The sequence below is a fragment of the Sceloporus undulatus genome, chromosome 4 (assembly GCF_019175285.1).
Source record: "Sceloporus undulatus isolate JIND9_A2432 ecotype Alabama chromosome 4, SceUnd_v1.1, whole genome shotgun sequence".
NCBI classification, from domain to species: Eukaryota; Metazoa; Chordata; class Lepidosauria; order Squamata; family Phrynosomatidae; genus Sceloporus; species Sceloporus undulatus.
The window spans coordinates 92,318,663-92,331,604 of record NC_056525.1 but is presented as its reverse complement, the minus strand read 5'-3'; the positions used below and the strand labels follow the sequence as shown (position 1 = coordinate 92,331,604).

At 38.5% G+C, this 12,942-nt stretch overlaps 1 protein-coding gene across 5 annotated transcripts in view; it reads right to left on the bottom strand.

Moving 5' to 3' along the window:
* The window catches only part of LRRC7 (leucine rich repeat containing 7), a 255,262-nt gene that overhangs the window by 59,924 nt on the left and 182,396 nt on the right, over positions 1 to 12,942 (bottom strand). For all 5 annotated transcript variants that reach the window (XM_042461793.1, XM_042461796.1, XM_042461797.1 and 2 more), the window contains exons 11-15: positions 7,539 to 7,668; positions 6,143 to 6,258; positions 3,544 to 3,613; positions 1,496 to 1,595; positions 854 to 978 (exon numbers count right to left, since the gene is read on the bottom strand). In XM_042461793.1, coding sequence (XP_042317727.1) covers positions 854 to 978; positions 1,496 to 1,595; positions 3,544 to 3,613; positions 6,143 to 6,258; positions 7,539 to 7,668 — 541 coding nt within the window. The remainder of the gene's footprint in view (positions 1 to 853; positions 979 to 1,495; positions 1,596 to 3,543; positions 3,614 to 6,142; positions 6,259 to 7,538; positions 7,669 to 12,942) is intronic.

The following is a 12,942-nucleotide window of genomic DNA, read 5'->3' as shown; positions in this document are numbered from 1 at the left end:
ATGGGGCTTCAATCCACACTTATGTCAGTTCCGGTGATTCAGCAGGCACGCTCTAGTTAGGACTAACAATTTTAGTGAGCCTATTGTTTTACATTCAAGGGATCTTCATGTTGGTTATGTTCTGGGTCTATATAAACCTTTAATTCTTCTTGAAAGAACAACTATATTATGTCTGTCAGCACTAGGACCAGCATCACCATTGGGCAGAGTGTGAGGTTTGCTTCAAACAGGAAATAGTAGGAATGGGTTGTGATGGTGATGCATTAGAAGAATGAGTGGTGTATGCAGTGCTGGGTCTGCTCTTTTAAACAGATGTTTTCAGATGTAGTAAACCAGTGTGTTCCTCTGCTAACGTTAGAAGACATTGCTACTGACACTATAGTTAGCTTCTTTACATGGAACTGAAGGGGTGGACATTTTGTCTTTTTTCTGCACATCAAAACTCTTGCATAAGCTCTTGTGAGCACAGCGGCTGCAGGTAAGTCCTTATGCAAGATACAGATATTCAGAAGAAGTAATTTCTGTTAAGGTCAGAAGACAATAAGGGCTTTCAATATACTTGAACATTCAAGGCATTAAGTAACTTTGTAACTATAAAAGGATTGCCTTAACTCAATACTGAATGTAACAATTTAATTATCAGCATTATCAACCATCTCTGTACATTATAAGGTCTTTAGTGCTTGTTAAAATACCAAAGAAGAAATTTAAGTCAGTGCTACTCAATTAACTGGGCTCCTCCAATATTCTTCTCATTTGTTGTTCCACATGAAGCTTTACTCTAATACTAATTATTTAAATAAAAGAGTCTAACCAAGACAAAGCAAAAACCAAAGAATAAAATCCCAGTTACCTTAACTTTTCCTGCATTTTCCTCTTCTTCCTTTTTTTCTTCAAATTCAAAGGCAACTGTCATACGTTGTTGTCGCTGTTCCTCCCACAGAGTAGGATTAAAACTATCACTGTCAGACTGGAAATCTATAGTTAGTTAGAAAAGTAATGCCAGAATCAAATAAAGGCTACCTCATAATCTACTATTAAATTAGCAGCAATGTGAAAAAGTATGCAGCCTACAAACTTTACTTATTTTATAGATATTAATTAATTGTGAACATTTACATCTGAGTATGTGAAGTGATTGCAAACAATCAAATATATGTCATACAGTAGGCTTCAAGTTATGAGGATGCTTAGGGATGGTAGCTAAGGTCACTGAGAGCTTTTGTCAGTGAAAAACACTAATCCAGCCTTAGCTGCCTATAATTCTGACACCAGAAGACAAAAGCTAATTTAAAGGAAAACTTTCAGGAAATGTATAAAGCTAAAAAAACAACCATACTTACTTAAAGAAGTACCAAATGCTTCAGAAATACAAAATATTTCTTTGGGGTGTATTAGAAAAGCTACAAGTACCATTGGTGGAACATTTAAATTGGCACTAAATAATTATCACATACATTTCTGTATTTAGAAAACCTGGCTGACAGTACTTTACCTTCATCACTGCGGGGTTGCTGAGGAAACATGTAGTTGGTCAGCACTCTTTGCTTTGTTTCTGGATGTGCCTCAGTTTGAAGAGGGATAAGAGCCTTTGACTGTAAGCAAAGAACAAACAGCATTACAACAACTCCAAAAAGCTAATGTGGGTGGGGATATTAAACAAAATGGTGGTATCTAACAATACAACGAATGCTAAGACATACTATGACAATCAACACTTGATTTTTTTGATAAAAAATACCCTAGAAACATAATTTACTGGTACGAAATTAACATGTCAAGGTTAGGATATAGCACATCCATCCAATGTATAGATCCTTAATATTTTATTATGTGTTCATTTATACATGCCTCTGTTGTTTCAAACTCAAGTGTAAATTATTATGGCCAAAATCCAATGTAGCACTGGTGGAGTCAAAATGCCTGTCAGCATACTTCCATGGGATCACAGGCCTATTTACTGGAGTGGAAGGATAGAAATGCCCATGGTGGGCAGTGCTGGCATCAGGCTAGGAGTTTCTAGGGGCCCATCAGTGGCCATTTTGGTTCATGGGGAGGTAGAATTGTGCCCATAAATCCAATCAGCAGGTAAACGTGCTGGTTGTGCTACTTGAATGAAAGGAGAGAAATGCCTGATTCCTTAACTAGCTCTGAAAAAGCAGACAACTGGGATCTGCTAAGGATATTTGCCCCATGGTACGATCCAGGAACACAAATACAATCTCAATTTCACATTAACATAAAAACTCTCCATTCTCTAAGAAATTTGCAGAACTATGCCTATTTCAAATAGAGAACTTCTTGGTCTCCTTGAAAATGATAAAATCAAATAGGTTTGTGGCTTATGCACCCACACTCCCAGCCAAATACCCTTCACACTACCTAGAAGGCAATGACTACCTCAGAAGATGCTATATTTGCATTCCCCCCCCCCCCATATATAACATATCTGGACAAATTGGCATTTCTTGTGTGCCACTCTGGGCACAGCTTTCAACAGAAACGTAGGATACAGGTTGACTATATTTTAACATGGAAATGCCTAGTGCACTCAGCATCTTCCACACATCATGAGAAAGTGCTAAACCACTCTCACACTGAGCCAATCTCAGTGTGAGTAGTCAGATTCTGCTAGCACCTAGATTCTCAAACAGTGGGGCACCGCCCTCCACTCCCCTGGGGCATAACAGTTTCTCAAGGGGTTGCTGACCTCAGGTGCTGATTAGTTCACCCTCAAGAGAGAGGAATGCTTTTTCAGTGTTCCCTTAGTGTCAGACTGCATGGCAAGGAGTGAGAGAGGAAGAGAAGGAAGTGAGTGTCAGGTTGTGGTGGGGAAGCTGTGGCATGTGTGTGCATAGTTGGAGCAAAGGTCAGTGGCCCCCACATTCCTCCTCACTCATGAGCTGGGGAGGGGAAGAGCAGTGATCATGCTTTGTGTAGGAGGATAAAAAATAGAGATGGCTTAAAATCTTAAAATCCCTGAGAAAACTGACAGAAAAGTCTCAGAGCTTGAGAAGGGTTGAGGGGAAAGCCTCCCTCCAGCTTCATGAGTCAGGTGCTGAAGGAATCCAGGCATTCTTCCTCCTCTTAACTCTCAAAGCAGGAGGCTGGTGTGTGAATAGGAGACAGCAACCTCCAGCTTTAGGAGTGGGGAGCATGAGGGGGACACTGGAGCAGCTCCAGAATCAGAATTCTCTGGGCTGCCCCCAAAGTATTCTGGCACATGCAGACAGGGTCCCAGTCACTGACGTTTGGAAATATTGTTCTGAAAACGATATTTTTATTGAACACACTGGAAATAGGGCACACTATGTACAAAACACTGGAAACAGGTTCCTGATAAGTAATCTTATCCCAAGTGTTCAAACATTAACATTTGCTGGACTTTACTGGGACAACATACTGGGTGGTTACTATGAACACATGTGGGTCAAATTCTATTTTTTTATAGGAATTATCATCTACAATTCTGCCTTAAAGTGTTTTTAAATTTGCTACCCTGTTGTTCAGATGCAAGGATAAGGAAATCCAACAAGTGTGTACCTGGTTGTCTGACAGCCAGAGTGCTGCAAGTTCTTTAAGCTTTGTAAAAGTGATAGGCAAATTTTTCAATCTGCAAAAATAATAACATTGAAATAACATAAGTGTTTCATGCATAGAACAACTTTATTTTTTAAGATAAGAAATTTAATCCATAAGTAAATAAGGAATATTCTGTCTCTTTTCACTCACTTATCTTTTTGCATTTCTTAAAAACATATTTTTATAGAAATAATCACTTTAAATTATTGATTTCCCCCCAAAAAATGTTTTCTCAGTTGAAATCTGTATTAAATTTAATTTTTTAATCATCAGACTATATTCATTAAACTCAGATGGTTAGACTAAAACATAAAAATACTGCCACTTTGACAGAACAGTTGTGATTTGTTAATTTGTAGCCCTATAAAACTTAATTTTATATTTAAGTACATAGAAGTCAAGAATTTTTTTTCAAAAAGAATGAAATTTACCTTTTCCTTCATCTTTTGCTGTTTAGAAAACATATATATATATATTTTAAATAAATCTTTATCTCTTTTTTCCAATGCTACTTGAAATATTTCATTTATCTTTTTCCTTACAAGTATATAAAATAATAAAATAAATACATGTCCGAATAAGATTCCTAGTTCTACTGTTGACTCAGGGTCTATACAGATTGGCACTTTGTGCCAGCCTGTGGGTGGAGTTAGGGCGCAGAGTGCGCATGCTGGATATCCTAACTCCGCCCTTAGACCGGCACATGCCATCATGGCATGACTCCGGCACTGCATCTATATGATGCAGCGCCGAAGGGACATTATAAAGCTGGACTGCCACAGCTATGGCACCCTTGGAGAGTGCAGGAAGGAGCTGCTTTTGGCTCCTTTTTGCACTCTCCAGAAGCTGGATAAGGGCTGCGACATGATAATAATGCTTTTGTATTAAATCATTCTCCTAACAAAAAAATGAGGTATGTATAAAAAATCTAGATGCTTAAATTAATTCAAGCTGACTTTTATTGCCTTTTTCTGTTATTTGAATACCAGATTTGTAGCTTTAACCACTATTAATTTCCCAAAATATATTAGCTAGCATGATTCATAAATCGACTAGAAATAGCTATGTAACAGCATATTTTAAAAAAGATAATCATTTATGTGCTGCTTGAAACCTACATTAAGAATTGGATGTGTTTTCAATTATTCTAAATTTAAACTTTCACTCAAAAGTCACACTATACTATCTCTCTGAGTAGAATAAGGTCACTAAAGCACATCCAGCATGTAATTGCAGCTTATTTAGTTGAGTCTCAAAGACAGATACTGAGTTTATGTGTCAACTTCTTCAACGGTTCAGCTTTATGAATGTAACAAAAGTAATTCCTCCTGGATGGTAGAATTTGGAATATCAGTATGAAAAGGGATCTTATAGCATCTTTGAGTCTAACTATTGAAAGGAGTTGTAGCATAAGCTATCATAGACATAGCCTTCTTCCTCAGATGCATGGAGTGAAGTGTTGTCCAGGAAGGAACTTTATAATTAGACTGTATGAATAGACAGGGAAATGCAAACATGTGGGTATGGTGATGAGGTGACATGGACAGATTTAACTATGGTCTTTGAGGGACAAAGGCAGATGTTACCCAAGGCCAAAGTTGAAAGATGTTGCCCAAGACCAGGGTGGGTGGATGATCATATGAATGATGGAGGGAGTTTTGGAATGTGGTGTATGCAGGTTGGGAACGATAAAGGATTTGAGATAAATTGCTGAGAGTATATTTTCATGATTCTGGGGTGTTATGAAAAAACTACAAATGAAGATAGCAAAGAGAAACAGTTGGATTACAATATATCCACAGACATCAATCAATCAATATGGGCTGAACTGAGACAATGGCTTCCTGGCACACTACACAAAGGAGTTTATCACACAGGGAAAATTGGGGGCTTAAACAGTGATTATCCCATACAAAATGCGATATTGTAATTAAGATTTTCACGCACATTGCTATTAAACAGGCAATAAACAGAAACAAATCATTTTTGGGATTTCCTCATGAATGATTTTTTGTTGTTTATTGCCTGTTTAGTTGTTGTTTAAACCTCTGATTTTGCCTGACTTCCCCCGTGTGATAAGGTCCATATAATAACACAGTTTTGCATTTCTATGGTGATTTATACAGTCTGATTATAAAGGTCCTTCCTAGGTAAACACTTCAGTCCATGCATCTGAGGATGTAGACCACGTCTATGAAAGCTTACGCTACAACTTCTTTCACACATTTACTTTTAAATGTGCTACAAGATCCCTTTGCATACAGTAATTCCACTAGTATATCTTTAAATAATTAGAAACATGGCACTTCCAAAGCAGAGGTGTTGCCTTGAGGGAAGATGTCTGAATCCTATGCAATCAATGAGCACAACTGTATAATTGTTCTATCAGCTGATTATTTGGAAATACTTTAGCAAATGAATATTTCTATAACGAAAATCAACTAATTATCTCAAAATGCTTTAAGAAATGAATTTTTCAATAACTAAAATTTGGAATAGGTGGCAACCTGTACAAAGGAATACTGATTGCACATGAAAATTCAAAAGATAAAAACATCACCTGTTGTCACTCAAATTTAAGACTCGGAGTTTCTGCATCTGACCGATCTCATCAGGAAGAAATTCCAGCTTGTTTGAGCGCAGAGACATAACTGTTACATTTTTACAACTTCCAATCTGTGGACATCAAAGACAAGTGATAAGATACTATCCAGTTTTCACCCTGATGGCATGGTGTTCATTTGGATGGGTAAGCCTTGGCTAAGGTCTATACAGTGGTCATTGGTATTCACTGGGATTTGGTTCCAAGACCCTCATAGATACCAAAATCCATGGATACTGAAGTCTCATTAAATACCATTTCCTGTATTGCTATGTACTGTATATGTATTATCCTACTTGAGAGTATGTATTTTTCCTGGAAAATGATTAACCATCCATTATGAACCCAAGCCCTCAATCCAGTCCATCTGCCTTGGTCCAGGCCTTGGAGGTAGAGAGGAACTGCTGGACCTCTTACCCTTTCCCTCCACCACACCCTTCTCCTTCTGTGTGATGTCTTTTTAGATTGTAAGCCCGAGGGCAGGGAACAGTCTAACTAAAAAGATTGTATGTACAGCGCTGTGTAAATTTACAGTGCTTCATAAATAAGGTTATTAATAATAATAATAATAATAAATACAATAGTATAGTAAAATGGTGTTCCTTATATAAAATGTCAAAAGCAAGGTTTGCTATTGGAATTTATATTTGTTTTTAATATTTCAAGCTGTGGATTGTTAAATCAGTGGATAAAAAAAATCTGTGGATACAGAGGGTGAACTGTACAGAGCTACTCCCTTGTGATCTTATCTCAATCTGTAGATGGCATGGGCTGGTACTCAGCTGTTGGAGGACCTGCCAGATGCTGGAAGCCATGGAATGCCTGAATATGCAGATGTTGTTATTTGCTTTCTCTCCTGTTTGAAGTGCAGCAACTGCTCACTTTAATTAGAAGAGAAAACAAGCAACCCACCAGTGGCATCGCACTAGTGAAAACTGGGGAAGTTTCCTACACCTTTAATGGCTGTGTTGAAGAGGACATTTCAACAGTTGTTGCATACTACCTGATTGTGTGACAGGTAACACCTGTTAAAATGTCCTATATAACTGTTAAAAGTATAGACACTGTCTCCATATTTCAGTCTGACAACCTGATACGCCACATCCTGATCAGCATTTATCAGCTGAAAATTTGGAAACTGAAATTGTTAGGAACTAAGAATTCTGAAAACCATAACTGGCTGTTATCCTTGCTGTGCAGATACATAAAGCCTGGCATTCTGTGGGTATCACCTGGTCCCTACAGGATCCCATATGGGCCATAATCCCTTTAATATTAACAATATATGTGGAAATTTACTCTGTATATAGAAAATTACATTTTCAAATGAACTATATTTCATATTAATCCTTACTTCTCTAGGCAGTTCAGGCAGGAAATTTTCATCTACAGCTAGCGTCCGCAGACTATGCATGTAGCCAATGGTGGGAGGTAGAGACTCCAGTTCATTACAGCTGCAGTCAAATTCTTCTAATAAAGATAAACTGAAATTTTAAGAATACTTGTTAGTCTGTTTTACAGAACTATCCATTGTTAGTTTCCTTCTGTTTAATCTTTAACATTATAAATTTTCAAAATATGCAAAAAGGCAAAAGACTATCAATGGATTAAATGAATTCTTGGGAATGACATTATAAAGATTTATTTGAAGAACATAATGGAAATATATTTGGAGTACATTTTTAGTTAAAGCAGAACAACAGTTCATCTAGGGACTGACTTTTCTAGAATCTACGGATTACCTTATACAAGATGATTTCTATGTCATGCCCAATGCACAATAATGTGTTTGCAATAATGTATGATAAACCTGTATGGCTATTTTGTTATGTGACTAGCAGTAAGTGCCTGCAAAACATATAAAGGACAAAATAAACACATGCACTTTTCTTTGGACCCATGTAAGGAAAGGAAACTAGATATGTACGTTTATTATTCAATGAACCATGCTGTATCAAAACATATTTTAACTAAAATTTGGCAAGTTTAAATGTAAGGAATTGAAGCCAGAGTCTCATACCATCAAGGAACATACACACCCTGTAATAAATTACAAACCTTCTCCTGTAGATTTAATGCTATTTATTTAATTTGTAAAAACCTAGTAAATTGTTCCATTAACTGTTGTTGTTATTTAAATTATTAATTATTTTGAGGCATGTAATACTTCTATGCTATTGTCTTGCAGTTCTACAAACAGTATTAAGAATTAAATTTCAGTATTGAGAACAGAAAATGAAATGGTGCCTATGCAATAAATAGTGCCTGCTCTGGGAAGTGAACACTGTAGATCAAGAAAATGTTAATATCCAGTATGATGGTTTAACATAGTTTTTCAAAATGTCGCCATTATCATCATCTTAAATATGAGAAGATGATTGCTGGTGAAAACACAAATCAACAATTAAATCTGTGACATCTGTATCACACAATTCTACATAGCAATCAATGAAGATACTCTACCATTTTCTCTTAAACTGAGAAATAACTTTCTAACAACTCTAAAATAATACTATGGAGGAAAAATACCCCAGAAAGCAAAACAGTTCCCATTAGATGCATTTAGTGTTTTTGTTTTTAAAATGAATTGTTCAGTTTTGTACTTCTGTGAGGTATAACTCCCATAGAGTTGAATGAGTTTCACTCCTAGCTTAGTAGGTATACAATTTCATCATTATACATTCCTACATATCTTCACAACAACACATTAAGTTGACAATGGCCTCAAATAGGCTGCATTTGGGCTGATCTGGGGCTTGGGCGTGCACACTGTGCATGCTTCTGGATTGTGCAGAAGCCACATTGGGGCCACTTAAAGCAGCCCAAACTCAACTGCAAAAGGAGATCCTTTTTGTGGTCAATTTAGGACTCTGGCAGCACTGCCCTCAGGACCATGGCGTCTGACTGCCACATGGTGATCGGGGCAGGAACAGCCTCTGGCTGCTCCTTCTGCCCTGTCTGCTTCGCCCTAGTATCTGATAAATAGAACTGATAACATGATAATTACCTACTAGTTAGTTGTTTGTTAACATGCTGAATGATCTTAATAGCTATTTGGGATAGATATCTATTACTGTACTTTATACAACCCATTTGAAAAAGTCAATTGTAGGCTTCAGCCTAAGGAAGAATGTTCTTGAGTTAACAGCCAACTATACAGGGCAGGAGGAAAGCCAATCCTGGCTACTATTTATATATTGGGGTACCAACTATTTTGGGACATGCTGACTCTCTATGATCAGACATAAATTTTAATGTTGACCAACAGACTAGCAATAAAGGCCAGCATCGAGGTGGAGTGGGGGTGTGGTGTCCGCATGATGCCCATCCCAACTCTGCCCCCATGCCAATGAGATGCCACACACCTCACTGCACGGCTGGTGGCATCTCGGCACTCCTCTGCTGATGCTTCCAGATGACACAGCACAAAAGAAGTGCTGAAAAGTTGCAGTGCTGCTGGCTATGGCCCCCTTTCCATAGCGCAAAAAGGAGCCGCTTTTTGCGGCTCTTTTTTGCATTGTGGAAAGGTCAGATCAGGGGTGCAGCATGTAGTTCTTGCAGCCCCAATCTGGTGCTGAAAGAGGTGGTCTGTTCAGCCCCCAAGACTCCAACCTTTATCCCCATATGCTCAGTGGCAGCAACAACAACAAAAAAATAACAAGTACCTAATTAGATTTTGGTTTCTTTTCAATTATTTGTCTTTAATGTTTGTCAAGTAAAGCATCTCAAGCTGATCTACAACCCACATTCTATCTAATTTCTTTTTCCTTGTCTCCTGTCACTAACTTCTAAACTACACTAGTCTGGAAGACTGAAGTGTGTCATCCTTTTCAGAGCTGCAGAGTGATTAATGAAGTGGGTTGGGAACAGAACAGCTGAAAGCTTTGTTAGACTTTTTATTATAGGCTTGCGGGTGCCAAGCTGCCATTCAAACTCAGGGAAGTGATCATTTCCAAAGCCAACATCCAGACAAATTGGCCCAGATCCACCCTGGATGCATGCTTGACAGAGGCTGTTGCAGACTTAAGTAAATGTGCCTTAGTAGACCACCTGGCAAAACTGCTCTGCACTCGCCAAAAAATTACATTTTTTTTCATGCTATTCCCTTTCTGTTGCCACCAGAGCCCAGAATGAGTAATACAGGAAATAATGGCATCCATACTAATATAGTGCTGAAGGATCAGTGCAATCTTTATATAAAAGCTTCTCTTCTCCAAATGAGGTAGTCATTCACCACTGTAATGTTGAAAATACCAGTTTCAGAGCTCAGCAGAGAGTATCATTACGTATTCCACCTTCTGTTCTCTAAATATTATTCATGTTAAATAAATTCCATTAAAAGTATTTGACATAATTTGATCAAGAGAAAGTTAGGTGTCCACATAAGCCAAGGGGACTTGAGCTGGGGTGGACAACTTTAGGGGTTGAGCTGAATTAATCTCCTCAAAACCACCTCACTTCCCTTTCAAAAGGTGGCAAAAAGCCAATGCCACACTTGAAACAATGTGTGGAAGTAGCATTCTGACCATGAGTTGTATAGCAAATTGGATAGACTTCAAAAGGGCATTTCATTATTTTTTTCTCCAGTATCTCTACACCAAGCTCCACCATGTAATGCTAAATTATGTCTACCTCCATCGTTTCCCTCTATCTGTCTTGTAAAGATAGCTTTAAACATTATACCATTTCCTTACCTGAAGTCTACATTTGTCTTTTGACCACAGTCAGAATATCTAAGGACTATTTCAAACATTCAGTATAATCACTATAGAGCACTGTTTGGACACTCCACTTTCAGATTACAGGGGTAAAATAAAGTGATGAAGGGGCAATTCACACTACCATATACCCCGATTTTGAACCCAGTTTAAAAGTGGGTTGTTTCCACTGGTGTCGGGTTTTGCACACCCAGATGGGGGTTTTGCACACCCAATACGGGGCAAATCCCCCTCATCGTGGATTTTCTGAAACTGGAATTTTCCCCATTTCTTTTTGGAAAACCCGGGGTCAGGCCATTGTGAACTTGGCCCCAGTCATGATCGGGTCATGTAGGGGGAGGGCTAAAGGTCAGAGGGTGGGCAGTGGGTGGAACATACCTCACCTCTCATTATTATTTTTTTGTAATTTATTTTGACAGATTATGCGAATGCTACCTGCTCCAGGGAGGGAACCCCTCAGCTCCCTCTCTAGGCCCCTGGCAGCCTCATTGGCAAGGAGCCTGTGAAGAGTTGTCCTGGGCCTTTCTCTGCCTCTTTCTCCTCCTCCCCCCTCTGGCTGAGAGAGTGTGACTTGGTCAGAGAGTGTGCCTTGAACTGCCGTTTCCCTCTCCTCCTCTTCCTCCTCCTGCCGGCTGTCTCCCCTTACCCAGGCCTGGGGCCTCCTTGCTCCGTTTCCTCCTCTGCCTCCTGTTTCCTTCTCCTCCCCCCTCCAGCTGAGAGAGTGTGACTTGCCCAGAGAGTGTGCCTTGAACTGGCAGTGCTCTGTTTCTCTCTCCTCCACCTCCTTCTCCTCCCTCTGGCTGAGAGAGTGTGACTTGCTCAGAAAATGTATCTTGAACTGGTGGTGCTTTTTTTCTCTCTCCTCCTCCCCTACCAGCTATCTTCCCTTACCCAGGCCTGGAGGTGGCAGTCCACACTGAAAGTGTCATATGTATAACTATTAGATTGTTTATATTCAAACATGAAACCTGATGTGATAGAACATACATTTGTTGGAATTCTAACAAAAACACCCATAAGCAAAACATAGATTAAAAATAAAACGAAATCTCTAGCTAAAAATGATTTAAATAAATTTGCAGTTTATGAATTCTGTATTTACATTTTGTTGTTATATGCCTTCAAGTAATTTTTGACTTATGGTTATCTTAAGACAAACCTATCACAGGATTTTCTTCACAATATTTGTTCAGAGGGAGTGCCTTTGCCTTTCTCTGAGGCTAAGAGAATGTGAGTTTCCATGGCTTAGCAGGGATTTGAACCCTGGTCTCCAGGGTCAGAGTCCAACACTCAAACCACTATACCACACTAGTTCATTAGTACTCATTAGATTCCTGCTAAACATCTGGAAAAAAGCTATCAAAGCTGTCATTTATAAGTAAAATATGATTCCATAAATTACTAGTTGTTTTATACTTAATTAATTTTAAAAATTATTGTGTAAACACAGCACATTGTCAACTTCTATTAGGAAAAGATCTCAACAAGCTATCAGAAGTTCATAGACTCTGACAGGGTGAATATTACTCTCACAGCTGCTGATTGTACATGGCTGTTCCCCCTTCTTAGGCTCAGTTCACATGTCAAAAGAGCCCAAATAAACAAAGCAGTACCATTCTTGCCAGCACTTTACCCTTTCTGTGATAAGGGGAACAATTTAAGTTTGACTCTACTACAGTCACTTTATGTGTGTTTCACCATACTACAATACCACACACAATTGTTATTTTTCCATGCCTGCAGTGATATCAGAGTGAAATGGCTGTAAATCCATTTTCAAAAATCCCCCTTTCCTTCTTCTCTGACTTTTGCCATAACTTAAGTGACATCTGGACATCTTGCTGAAAAGCACAGCAGCCAATGTTGCAATTGATACCATAGTTTATCATAACTCCAGCTCTCATAACTGGCAAAGCAGAGCAACAAATCATTACATACAGTAGATCATTTCATAAAGCAAATACAGAACCTATTGCAGGGGAGTGGGGGAGCAAAAAAACAACAACAAAACTCCAAAGAAAAAAGAATTGCAGCATTATA